General features: G+C 41.7%; 1 protein-coding gene across 1 annotated transcript in view; it reads right to left on the bottom strand.

Annotated features, from left to right (window-relative positions):
* Window positions 1–13,793, bottom strand: part of LOC111873803 — a 121,670-nt gene extending 107,877 nt beyond the window's left edge. Inside the window, exons 1-2 of the mRNA XM_033755692.1 lie at window positions 13,785–13,793; window positions 13,540–13,664 (exon numbers count right to left, since the gene is read on the bottom strand). Of these exons, the coding sequence (XP_033611583.1) occupies window positions 13,540–13,664; window positions 13,785–13,793 (134 nt within the window). The remainder of the gene's footprint in view (window positions 1–13,539; window positions 13,665–13,784) is intronic.
* Window positions 13,794–14,124: the final 331 nt, after the last annotated feature.

Genomic DNA, 14,124 nt, shown 5'->3' with positions numbered 1-14,124 from the left:
CTAAAGTACGTTTCGATTGCAACGACGTGAAGTTACGGCAAGACTTGACTCGGAAACTGTCTGGCCGGATATGTTTCTTTTTCTGTCAGCCATGAGCAATAAAACTCACTTTATTTTTATGTTTTAGTTTTTGTACCTATATTTCTTCACTTATACCGAAATTGAGCTGTAAACCATAAAGATGAAATCGTTACGTCATAGTCATTGGCACGCTCACTGCCCAGTAAAGAGAAATCAGTCAGTAGTGAACTGTAGAGAAATGTATTAGTCTGTATCTTGTCGCACCGGGCAGACGTCCATAGTTGTTATTAGCTAAGTATACAGCAAAAATGGTAATGATCTGTAGGCCTAATGCGATTCAGAAAAAGATATGTTTGAAACACTAAAGTAAAAAGTAAAGCTATCCCTGTAACAGGCCGTGAAGGCCCATAGGGTTGAGAGATGTTGAGGGTCCCACATTATCTAGACAATCGGCTCAAAGATGGCGGTAAGGTTGTCAGCCTTAAGCGCCGGCCGCGCTTTACTCCCCAGGAAAATTATTTAATTAATTCCTTGTACTCATTTCTGTTAGAGGCTGAGTCGACCCCAGGGCCAAAGTGCGGCCGGAAGGACTAGGTCAGCTGAAAAAAATCCAATAACCTCATCGGGACTTGAACCCGCGACCTTCGGCTTTTATCATAGTGCCTCAACCAACTACGCTACCGCGTTCCCCGTTATCTAAAAATAATACTCAGCCTCGTTACATCAGTGGAAGAGTGCGCTACGAGCTGTGGACAGTGAACAAAACTCTGATTGATTATTAGCTGATTCCTGCTTAGAAACACAGAACGACGAAAAAAGTGAAATAATGTAACCCACAGTCTGTCAGTCGCTTCACGATTTTCTGTAATATAAGAAACTCTTATAGACCTATGCAGTCAGTACCGCCAACGTAACATTTTCAAATATCCCGTAACTCTTTTCACGTAACGGCAACTACGGTCCGGTTACGATAAAGCGTCAACCAACAACCATACTACTACTAATACTACTACTACTAATACTAATACTAATAATAATAATATCACCACAACTACCACAACTGCCACATCTACTACTACCGCAACTACCACTGCTGGCCAATTACTACCAGCATTACCTCTAGTAATGCTACTACTGCCACTATCGCTAGTACTACGTACTACAACCACCGCCACAACTACCGCGACCGGTACTACTATCACTACAACCGCTACTACCACAAATACCGCCACTATTGCCATTGCTGCTATTGCCACCTCCACTACCACTGTCACAATTACTGCTTCCACTACCACAACTACTACTATTTCCACTACCGCTACTAATGGTACTACTACTACTATATTACTACTACTACTACTACTACAAAAGTTTGAGGGGCAATTACTAGTATTATACATATTATTACCTCAATTTTACGATCTAATAAATAGTTTAGATAATACAAAAAAATACATAAAGGATTGCTTCTATTTTTAGTAACGATTATATATAATATTCTGTAAATTAATATTGTATACTGTCCTAAACTTTTATTTTGCATGTCGGCACCATCAAGTGGATATATGCATAAGATTAGGCTACACTAGAACTAAAAAGTTGCTCCATTCTGTGATACGAAATATGTCTTGAAATCTCTCCTACGTCAACACGGATCTCATGTTCAGATTTTCAGTCATTAAGACAGACACATGAGACAACAACCGTTATGTATGATTTTGCCGAAAATTCAATATGTTTGTTTCGAATTATTTAATGTTTTGACAGTACATGGTAAATCGATTTTAAAATCTATAAATAGGCCAATTCTGACAAATCTTCAAACAGGTACCTCCACAGCCGTGCCGAATTGCTTTCAGCGTCACTTACGAGTATTTTGAGAAGCCTTCGACAAACAGAAGTCTGCTCTCCTGTATTGCTGACTTCAGTCTCACTCTCTAGAAGTTGAGCGCCTAGCTGCGGTGTCACGACCAGGCACCGCGACACTCCGTCAAACGAGCGCGAAATTTGATTACGCCTCAATTTGTGCTGGCTTCGACCCGGAACTGTGGGGAGTGGGGGGGGGGAGAAGATCTGCGCTGGGATTATGGCAAGCTATGTTGGGTTGTTTAAAGGACTTGTTTGACAAAAGAGAAGGGAGAATGTTTTCGTCAGGACGCAGCTCGAAATTAAAGCAGTTTCAACCCCCTTAAGTCCCTAGCGCCTTACTTACACATGATCAGACTTGTTTCTAAACCCATTACATCATTCGCTATGGAGGGAAAGAAGACAGTAAATAATATAGTTCAGTTGTTGACATTTCGGACATTATCCATCTGGCCGTTATAGTGTTCAGGAAATTTCATCTGCTTGAATTGTAATCTTCTGTATATGTTTTCTCTATATGTGTATCTGTTTTTGTAATCTGTGACTTTTTTTACTTTATAGTACCGTGATATTTTAAACCCACTGCCAAGTAACAGGTGTGTAAACAAGCGACAGTCAAATAGCCATTGCTAGGGAACAGCTCTGTGGACACGTTGTTTCCTCGAACATGAGAGAACACGCAATAATAGCAGAGACGTTTTCTGTGCGGTCCGTGCAGGGGATACATAACGAGAACTAATGGTTAGCATTTGAGATTTTGGTTGGGTCTGTTAACAGTTGCAGTTTACGAAGTGAGAAGCTGATAGAACTGCAACCCAGAGGAAAGGAAACGTCCACCGTTAAAAGCCGCTACCAAGCAACGGCTACGGAAGAGTAAGAAGACTTGATATATGCTGTAGTTAACAGTTATTTTTGGTGTGTGTAACTCAGTGAAACTATCGAAGTTATTTGTAGTTACGAGTATAAGTGTTCAATAAATCCGATTAGCAATCCAAACCCTCTCTATAGTCATTCAATCGCGTGACAATATATCTATAGCTATCTATAGCTGTTTGAGCTCCTACTTCAGTCGGACTCTGATTCTGTTGACATTACATGGCGGTTTAAACTTTTTCTCATCTCCCGTAGTTGCTTTATGTTGTGTTTAGTTTAAATATGCAGCCTTGTCCTGGCTCTAGTGTCCGGTGATAGCCACATCTCAATCTATTTGGCCTAACTGAGTAGGCCTTTAAGGGGGTCCATACACGTACGAGTCTGGCTCGCGAGTGCGACTCGGCTCGGGTTCCACTGAGCCAAATTCGTCCGTGTGTGGGTCGCCACGCTCAGACGTGTGTGGTGTAATTAATCCGAGCCCGGCTCCTCGCCCAGCCGGACTCGTACGTGTATGGGCCGACTTAGGCGTAGGCGGAGACAGAGTCTATTCTTCTTAAATGAAAAGCACAGGTCGATGGGGACAACTTCTAACCTTTGGGACAAAGTAAGTTTTTACCTGAAGACAAAGGCGGAGTTCAGTCACAGGGACATAGATTTAAATAAAAAAGATGATGTGTAATGTCCAAAAAAGTCAATAATTCTATTAATTTTAGATCTCATTAATAAGTAATGTGTTTATAAATTTCACGCTCTTAAGCACAGGCAGAACAGGTTACATCCAATTTCGTTCGAAAGAGATTTAAAGTATAGAATTTTCGGCCAGTCGCCATGTTAAACACGATTTTCTTATCTCATCTGGGGCTTAATCGACATAAGCCATTTTTTTGTGTTCTTCGGGGCATTAGAACAGGTTGATTCCTGTCCATTTTCTGGGGTAAACTTCGCCTTAATCCAAGGCTCATACTCAAGGGATGCTCTTTCTTGCCAAATTCGAAGCCGTGGAAAAGCAGTAGTGATATTTAAACCGTTAAAATCTATTGTAGATTCTTTGGACAAATTCCGACACTGTTTCAATTTAGTGTCTATTTAGGGCTATTTAGTGTCAGTCGGTCACGGTATCCGACCCGTCTAAGCATGCACTGTCTTCGCTGGCTCGGAAACCGGCATCGTGGGTTCGAATCCTACACAAGACATAGTTGTTTGGTAACTGTATGTGTTTATTCTCTGTTTGGGCTTCCGTGTGTTAAGGCAGAGGTCTTGCGAAGAGCTGATCACTCATCCAAGGATTCCTACCGTCTGTAAAATGATCAAAATGAAAAAACAACCTCGACACCCTAAAGGTATAAATAAATATACTAAATATTTATCAATAGTAAGGACATGAAAGAAGGAGATTTCGGGATACTCCGGCATTCGCATGGGGAGACCGAGGAAACTCACGCTAAAACTCAAAATAAATTACAGCCCCCGAAATGCGAACCTTTAAAAAAAAAGTGATTTTACTGAACTAACTCGTCCGATGTTTGTTATTAAGAAACTGTCGCTACTTCGCTACACGCGACTCGCTAACAGCGCCACAGCTTCCAAAACTGACGTCAAATATCATTACCAAATTTAGGTTAAATTAAGATCTAAAAATCTGTGACGATTGTACTGAAGTACAAATATTATGTTTCTGCGAATTATCCATCGTCCTGTTTGCACTATAAAATAAAAAGTTTCGGATATTCGATTCTGTCCCCTTCTTCAGGGAAAACCTACATTTTTTTTAATTCATTTAGTTTGGGGTGGAGTCCAACTGGGTCCACTCGGCACGGCGGCCACTGATTGGCCTATTGTAGTATTTCCCGGGTGATTATGATGATGGAGAATTTGGTGGAATGAAGATTAGCAAGGGAAACAGAAGTACTCGGAGAAAACCCGCCCCAGCGCCTCTTTGTCCACCACAAATCCCACTTGACCAGACCCAGGATCGAGCCCGGGCCGCCGCGGTTGGAAGCCAGAAACTAACCGCTTGAGCTATGGAGCGGCCTAAGACATACTTAGTTGGGCTCAGTCAATGGAGCTGGATTTGAAAAATAAACAGGACCGTGTTTTAGTTAAAGACATGACGATGGATAATATCCAGAAACATAATATTTTAGAGGTTAAATTAGACTGAAATTTAATTTATAGTTTGGATTTTAATCACCGCAGATTCCTGCCAAGAAGCAGTCCTCAAGTTTGAGGGTTCGGAGAGGGAATTAGAACCCCTGACCGCAAGAAAACTGGTGTGTTACGAAACGTTACACGGGGCTTCGGACTTTGCTGCCCAAACGAAAGTAATGCACGAAGTACTATATTTTTCTATCAAAAGCATGAGAATATACTAAAACTAATTTTGTTGTAGGATTTGAACTTCTGAGAGCGGGTGTTATAAATAGTTCTATCGTCTACGATACAAAGCTGTGTGGTCCGTTGAAAGCCAACCGACGTTTCGGAAGAACATATTGGTTGCATCTTTAGCGTCTAAGGAAAAGCCAAAAAAGAAACCAGAGTGAGGCAGTGTTTAATAGTATATGATTCATATTGGTTTCTATCTATCTGCCTATCTATCTATCTATCTATCTATCTATCTATCTGCCTATCTATCTATCTATCTATCTGCCTATCTATCTATCTATCTGCCTATCTATCTATCTATCTATCTATCTATCTATCTATGGCTCTACAGTCCTTTGTTGGGTCTTGGCCGCTTTTTCAGTTTCTTGTTCTTTTTTACACGGTCGGTAGAACTCTTTGGACGGGGGATCAGCTCGTCGCAAAGCCGCTACCTACACACGGAACAGCACAAAGAGAATAAATTCACAGAGACATTTAGGCCTCAAGTGGGATTCGAACGCACGATCCAGGTGTTTGAGTTGGCCGCGCCATAGCTCAAGCGGTTAGTCGCTGACTTCCCACCGCGACGAAACGGGTTCGATCACGGGTCTGGTGAAGTGGGATTTATGATGGGCAAAGTGGCGCTGGGACGGGTTTTCTCCGAGTACTTCGGTTTCCCCTGCCAATATTCATTCCACCAAATAATCACCCGGGGCAGGTACAGTAGGCAAATCAATGGCCGCCGTGCCGAGTGGACCCAGTTGGACTCCACTCCCCACTAAGCGAATTACCGTAGTTACGCATGTATAGGCCGCGTGCGTGTATAGGCCGCAGCACAATTTTCAGACAGAAATTATAGAAAAAATAATTTTCTTGGAATATTATTTCAGGAGTATTACACCCTGTATTACTAATTATGAACATAATTTTTTTTAAATGAAGTGTGATTTCGAATATTTCGAATATAAGCCGCACCCCAGTTTTCCTCTAGAATTTTTGGCAAAAAATGTGCGGCCTAAGCATGGGTAAATACGGTAAGTGTTTGAGCTGACGAAGATAGGCCTTAGGCCTTCGTGATCGACAACCTTCCGTCACTAGCTAAACAAAACAATAGGAATCAACCCCGATGTCCCGACAGTTGACCTGAGAAATTCTACATTAAAGAATCCTGTCTTCTGACACACGACGACATGCAGTCCGTCACTTCCAACGGACTTTTTAATGCATATCCCAGAAGATAGACTCTTCATAACCACCGCTGTGAGATCCTCAGTTCCTTCAACCCTGAAGCCTGCCAATGAGTGCACCGGGCACGGGGCCGTGCATCATCTCCTGTAAGGCATTTCACTGCCCGCTACGTGTAGAGTACTCTGCGTAGTTGTAGCACTCTATACTCATATTCAAGCCTCGGCAGGGGGGCCGAATATTATGACTGAAAATTTTTTTGAATTTAACATGTCCCGCCAGTCAAATGGCGACAAAGGACCCCAAATTCAGTATTATTCTGTCACCATACTGTCACATGTAGGGAGCTTTGTTCGTGAATTATAGGGCGGGTTCTGTATTGGATGACTGGATTTATTGACACTTCATACATTCATACATTTCGGGACTACAAGCAATTTAGCGATGTCGCTGACTTACACACATTACAGTTCACTGTTACATACTCACTGGGGTTCTCAATCTTCACTAGCCGTATCCTGGCAACGGATTTGTTACAGTCTCATTGCCATTTCAAATCATGTCTTCTTTGCGCCTCCTAATAAATTTCTTGCCATGATTTCGACTCCATTCAATTCTTCTGCTCCCGAGTTCATATCCCGGCAGGCTGTCGTCTAAAGCTTAACTCGATTCTCTGTTGCTCAATTGAATTTTTCTCCATAAGAACTTTTCACTGACCCCATGGAAAACACCGGCTTATATAGTCCCAGCCTCTCTATTGTTGAGGCGTGTTTACTGTGGGCACGTGTTTATCGAGTCGTTGCCTATTAATGAACGTCTATGGTGTCTTCTCTATTCCGGTTTTCGGGCGTCATGTCACAGTAACAACCGATGCTATGTAGTCTAGTTGCTGACGTCAGGAAGACCTTCTTCAGGAAACGCTGCTGTTGACAAGCATTTCTTATAGCTGTAAGAGGCCCATGGGGTTATGAGACGTCGAGACTCCCATATCTTCTACAAAATCAGCTCATAGATGGCTGTGAATTTGTCACCCTTACGCGCCGACCAGCCTTTGCCCCCAGGAATATTCCTGGTACTCATTTCTGTTTGGGGCAGAGTCGACACCAGGGCCGTAGTGCGGCTGGAAGAATTAGGTCAATTAAAAAATCCAATGACAACACCGGGAATCGAGTCAACGACCTTCTGGTTTGTAGTAACTTCAGCATATGAATGGCAATTCTCCTGCGCACTACAATTAATCTACATATTTACATGCCAAGTTGTGTTAAACGTGACACACTCTCCTAGCCTAGAGACATTCTGTTAGGGTATCGAATCGTTTAGTCTTTGTCATTTGTCACGCAGGAATGACTCAGGATCACTTTAATGCAGGACACGGCAGTTGTTTTAAAGTGGTAGAGCGCTTTTAGAGGGGGTGAGGGTGGTATGTTCGCCTTTTAAAGTCGCAGTAAAGAGAATAATTGAGACGTGAACACTCTTGGGAGAGGGGTGAGAGAGAAAATAAATGAGGGGTTGAAAATGTAACCTCCAGGCCAAACTATGTAATTGTTATACCGGTGTCATTTGTTACTGAGAAGGGGGAGGGAGGCTTGCAGCACACGTCAGCAACAATACCGAAGAGAACTGTTAGAATTGGAAGAAAGATATAAAGGAGAGTAGGAGATAAACAAGAACATAGAGGCTCGAGGAAGCTGCATAACTTCGAGAGTCGTGGGCACACAAAACATGATCATGAGTTCCACAGGACCCGTAAACAAGAATGACTGTGCTGGCGACAACCAGCAGCAAGTAACCCCACCCGATCCAAAGACTTGGAGACAAAAATGAACTATTATCTTATGTACAGAGAACAAAACTTCTGTATCTTCGTACTAAATGGGATAAAATTCGCTTTTTAGCGTCAACGAAATAGACTACTAAATGACTGAGACTGTTAAAAATATTGTCTCCTGGTATTTACGAGGACCGCCTCCGTGGTCTAGTGGTCAGAGTTCCTGGCTACAGATCAAGAGGTCCGGGTTCGATATCCGGCGCTACCAGATTTTCTGAGAAGTAGTGGATGTGGAACTAAGTCCACTAAGGAGCTATTTCAAGGAAATAGCGGCCCCGGTCTAGAAAATCGAGATTAACGGCCGTGGAGATCCGTTGCGTTGACCACGTGACACCCTCTAGTCTCAAAAGTTAGTACTAACTTCGCCGACAAGCATCGGTTGCTCGGTCGGTATAATTCGCTTGCGGACTACAGGCTACGGAGTTTGTTTTGTTTTTGCATTTACGAGTATTGTCAACTTCCTTTTATAACTAGGACTATAATAAATGTTCACTTTCTAGAGGTTAAACACCGGTTTCTTATCGCGAAGACCCGTGTTCAATCCTAGGGAATACCATGTGGGATTTCTCGCTGATAAGGTGATATTTTGGTAGATCGTCGTCCAGTTACTTTGTTTCTCCCGTTTAGATTGTAATTTAAATAATCAAAACTCGAGTCCTTACGTCCGGAAAGACGTCTAAATCAGTGATGAAGAAACCTTTGGAAAAACTCTGTTTTAGGGTCATATGTAAAGAACCATCTACGTACATGTGGTTTGTTTCACGAGTTGCTAATACCCCAGCATGTTTTGGTCTCATGAAACCATCCTCAGGGTTGAACGCATTAAGAGGGAACTTTAAAATTCACATTAATTAAAAACAGGGATATTGTAACCGGAGTCATACGTTTCTACAAAATACTACAAACAATATTATATTAAAATCGACAGATTCATATCGCGATTATGGTTGTGCTGTTCTGTTCTCTAGCACTCGCTTTCCTTCATTAGTGCCGAAAAGAATTCTGGGGCCAAGTTTTGTGTCTTGGTGGGCAGAGCTTGCCACTTCTTAAGTACCTAGGTGGTGACTATAAATGTAACGCAGTCTGGTAGACATTTACTGCAGTTTCGGAAGTATTACTGCCTCCATCTTCAGAGTGTATGGATAAGACAAGGAAGAATGAGGCAGCACGTAAAGCGAGCAGCAGGCGGTGAACCTCAGTTACAGGTGTGGGAAATAACCTAGTCAGAACCAATGTTCGACTATACTTATTGATGTTACCAACTTGAGGATCTACACACCAACTGGTCACATAATTTTCAAGGATTTGTAAAAACGATTAGACTGTAAACACAGGAACATATATAAAGGTATAAGCAATATAGAAATAATAATAAAATATATATAAAATGAAAGAATTTAAGAGAACTAATTGCCGACTTTATTTTCGTACAACGAGGACCGCAGAGAAAACAAAAAATATGGGGGAATATAGTACACAGACACATAGACAGAAATATGCTCTCACAAACCTTTTCATGCGACACAGAGCCCATAGGAAAAGAAAAGATTAGGGGGAGGGGACACTGGCAGTAAGGTGATCTCATGAGCCCCTATGGAAAATATAGGTGTATACAGGAACACCGACGGATACACAGACAGCATAGTGATCACATAAGCCTCATATTATTTTTTTAAATAGGGAACTTAGACCATTAACCCAAAGCGTCATTTTGTATTGGAGAACCCCTATGCGTTTAAGTGGGTTCGCAATGTGTGGAACGCCTATTGAATTCGTTAGGTCAATGCGTATTTCTGTCTATTACGTAAACAACTTCAGATTTCTGACCGGATTTTTATGAAATTTGATATTGGAAAATTTTAATCAAATTTGTTGATAACCTCCAATTTTAGTTAAAATAATAAAAATGACGGGCAGAGTACATGAAGACTTACATGTGTCTCCACTCGTATCCGAGCGAAACCTGCTAAATATCGGCCGAAGTGATGAATATTTCGAACATCAATTTTAGGCAATTAAACGCATGTATCATGTCCAATACACTTTTTCTTCAATCTTCCTCTTTTCCTATTAATTAAATGAAGGAGATACCATGCGAACGTTCCCGAGCTACTGTGTACATTCTGCAAGGACTAGTTGTTTTCCAAACAGACGCGGAAGATTACAAATCTCTTACACTTGGCTGAGGCTAGCCTACTCAGGAGCGAGAGTTAATTCGTGTCATTTGAGGATCTCACGAATGTGACTATTTACATGTCTGTATGCGGAGTCTATATTGTTACACATAGGCCCATTGCTAGGCAATAACTCGGTAAACACAGTCCCGCGGGAGCCAACGCGTGCAACAATAGAACATCCACTGGTAAACAACGGATCGTAAACACGTCTCCTTAACAACAAAGAATGTATTTTCTGAGTGGTATGTGCAAAGTGGTTATAATGGAGTGTTCAGTAGCATAGAGTGAATTGAAGACTCGAGTTTCCATACACCAGCCTGCCGGGATGCGAGCTTGGAATTGGATTGAGTTGGCAGTTGCAATATGATGGCAAGAAGGGCATTAGGCTGTGAAAAGAACACTTCATATACGATTTAAAGTTGCAGTAAGACTGTTATAGGGTGGTACAATAGGCCAGTAGTGGCCGACGTACCAAGTACACTCAGTCTCACCCCATTAAGAATAATTCAAAAAGAGAAGATTGTTATAAATCCGTTGCCAGGATACGACTAGTGAAGAATGAAAACCCTAATGCGTACATAACGGTGTAGAAGAGCGATAGCGATGTATTTGCCTGTAGTTCCGAGTTGAGTGAATAAGGTGTCAATACATCCAATCATTCGACTCTAAACCCGTCTTATAAGTCACGCACAATCCTCAGATTCGCACAGCAGAAGTAACCGATACGTAAATCTGAACCAAGTCAGTCAGTAGAAGGAAGACTAAAAGGGAAGACAGTCGTAGTCCAGTAAGGAATGGAGCGAGTTTTAGGCAGTCAATGACTGTGAGCTGTTGTAATTGTGAAGAAGAGCCAATAAATCAAATTATCCAATTCGGAACCCATTATTATTAGTCACTCAGTAATGTAGTCGTGACTATACATATATACACACACACATGCATGCATGTTGTACTGAGTTATGTTGGACACCCTCCACTGTCATATTTTGGTAAGAATTTTCAACGAACTGAAGGCACCTAACTTTTCAGTACAGTGTCTTTTAATTTACTTCTTTAAGCAGTTTCATAAAGGCGACTGTAAAACGTCTGTTGTTTCAATTACGACTTCTCGACATGAAGACCTGGGGTTCATTTAAATGCACGTCACTTTCCTTAGGATTTCATCAGATATTTTCTGTCTTCGCTTCACCCTTGCCTTTCAACCCCTTTTACCATGTGGAAATGTTTGCTAACTTTTATACTTCTCTTTTAAAGCTCCCAACGGTCGAAAGTTAACTTCTATTCGCTCAATTTAATTCAGAGTTTCTTCACTCTCAGAAGCACAGCAGAGTGTACGGAATGTATTCGTGTATAAGCCAGCTGAATAAGCTTGAGGAGCGTGAGTGTGCACAGGAACAGATGAAGACCAGTAAATAGAGGATGCAGTGAAGGAGGGAACACACCTCAGAAGATCCCTTCTCCTCGCCTCTGCCTTAATGTCAGTCACAATTCATGTAATGTACCCCATTTTCACAAACGAGATTCAGGTGACGGAAATATTACAAAGGTTGAAGAAGAAATATCATTTTCAAGGCTAAGGCAATATTAGCGTCAGAAGAATTGGGGTTCGGTGCAATTTATTGTATGTTCAGGGAACAGAATTCACAGTTAGAAGACTTTAAACCACGAATCACCGACAACAGGTTTCTGTCGAAGTAAAGGCTACGTTTCGTATGTGTCTAAATGCTACGCTATGAGTACGAATAAGGTAAACAGAGGTACATAACCTTAATTCTTGACGCCAGTATAAAATTCAGATCCATCAACACTTGTCAACTGAAAGTTTGTGTTTTCAAGGCAGATTCTGTAGGACACAGTGTGGTTCTGAACTTAGACAAAACACGGCAAGACTAATGTTTCGACCGATTATTTTAATCTGTCTGTATCTGAAGACATTTCTTCTTGGATGTAAAGCTGTGTAGTAGCAAGGAATCGGCGTGAAGCAGGAAGCAAACTCTTCTTTATATCGGTGTTATATACCAGAAGACAGAACTCTTCATGACCACCGCTGTGAGAACACGCATCCTATTTTATGTACGTGTTTCATGAAATCGACCGCCTCTGTGGTCAATTGGTCAGAGTTCCTGGCTACAGATCCTGAGGTCCCGGGTTTGATTACCGGCGCTACGAGATTTTTTCTGAGAACTAGTGGGTCTGGAACGGCGTCCACTCAGCCTAGTGAGGATAATTGAGGAGATATTTTAAGGAAATAGTGGCTCCAGTCTAGAAAACCGAGATTAACGGCCGTGGGGATCCGTTGCGCTGACCACGTGACACACTCTATCTGCAAAAAATGGCACTAACTTCACCGACAAGCGGCGGTCACTCGGTTGGTATAGATCGCTTGCGAACTACAGGCCACGGAGTTTGTTTCATGAAATCGTTCAGTATTCTAACTTCATATGTCAAACATTCTTTAGTGCTGAAGTGTAGATGCATGTGAAGTAAGTATCAAACAGGCCGCGCCATAGCTCAAGCGGTTAGTCACTAGCTTCCTACCGCGGCGGACCGGGTTCGATCCCGGGTCTGGTTAAGTGGGATTTATGGTGGATAAAGTGGCGCTGGGGCAGGTTTTCTCCGAGTACTTCGGTTTCCCCTGCCAGTCTTCATTCCACCAATTGCTCCACGATCACCCTCACCTATCATCTGGGGCTGGTACAATAGGCCAGAAGTGGCCGCAGTACAAGGGACTTAGTCCCACCCCACTAGCAATAAAGAAAAACTTTCATATAACTCAACTCACTGTGTTGCAATATTGTTCAAGTATGACTTTAACTAGGTAATGATAGCAATAAATATTTTATGCTTTCAATAAGTTCGCGATACCTCGTTCTAAAGTGTTGTCTACAGTGCGTTTCTGAACCTCTTTAATAAAATGGAGTGTGTTGGATCTCTGAAAATATCCCTAATATTAAATTCAAAGTTCCTGATTATTATCACTGCAAAACCTTTACAAAATTCTGCTTATGGTTGACTTATTAACAAACATAAGATAACAGAACACTATGCAAATGAAGACAATTATATCTCATTAATTGAATGAAAAAATTACCGGTCAATATATATATATATATAACAGTCTAAGAAATTTAATTAAATAAAATCTCAATTCATTAGCAATATATCTTAATGATTCAATAACTGAATATGGACATTCAATTCTTTAAACTTAGCTGTGGTCTGTACCTTCCTATGGAATTAAACCTGTTGCTTGTGACTGTCTTGCTCGCTGCAAACACAAACAATTTGACGGGCGGCTGCCTCGTTTGACTTGCTGCTGTCTGACGTCGACACTGAATGGCTGTTTGTCGCTGAGTGTGTACACGTACTGTCTGATTGCCTGCCTTCGAATGTCTCTAATACACTCTCCCACACTGTTATGCACTGCTTTGGTCAAAGTAATTAACAAATTTGTTTTATATTCCTCTCACATCTTCCATGATGGGACAGAACGGAACCCCGGACCATACGAAAGCAAAAAAGTAATTCTGTTTTAATTTATGTGAATCTGCAAAAGATAAATGGAGAAATTCTCCATGAGATATTTAGGGGTGTGTTGCGAAAAAGCGGACAAAGCATATGATGATAGTGGAGGTGAGAAATCATCTAGCACCTGGCCCTACTTCGACAGTTTATAATAAAATTATAACTGTGCTCTATTGACTGGACGCTTAGCCCACATTCAGAGGATTTCAAAAGTTCCGTGCCTCAGCTTAGGAGTACCTAACCGAGAGTCAGTACCATTTCTCTGTGCTACTGGTCGTGTAAGTG

The sequence above is a fragment of the Cryptotermes secundus genome, unplaced genomic scaffold (assembly GCF_002891405.2).
Source record: "Cryptotermes secundus unplaced genomic scaffold, Csec_1.0 scaffold314, whole genome shotgun sequence".
Lineage (NCBI taxonomy): Eukaryota > Metazoa > Arthropoda > Insecta > Blattodea > Kalotermitidae > Cryptotermes > Cryptotermes secundus.
This window is presented reverse-complemented; position numbering and strand designations above follow the sequence as displayed.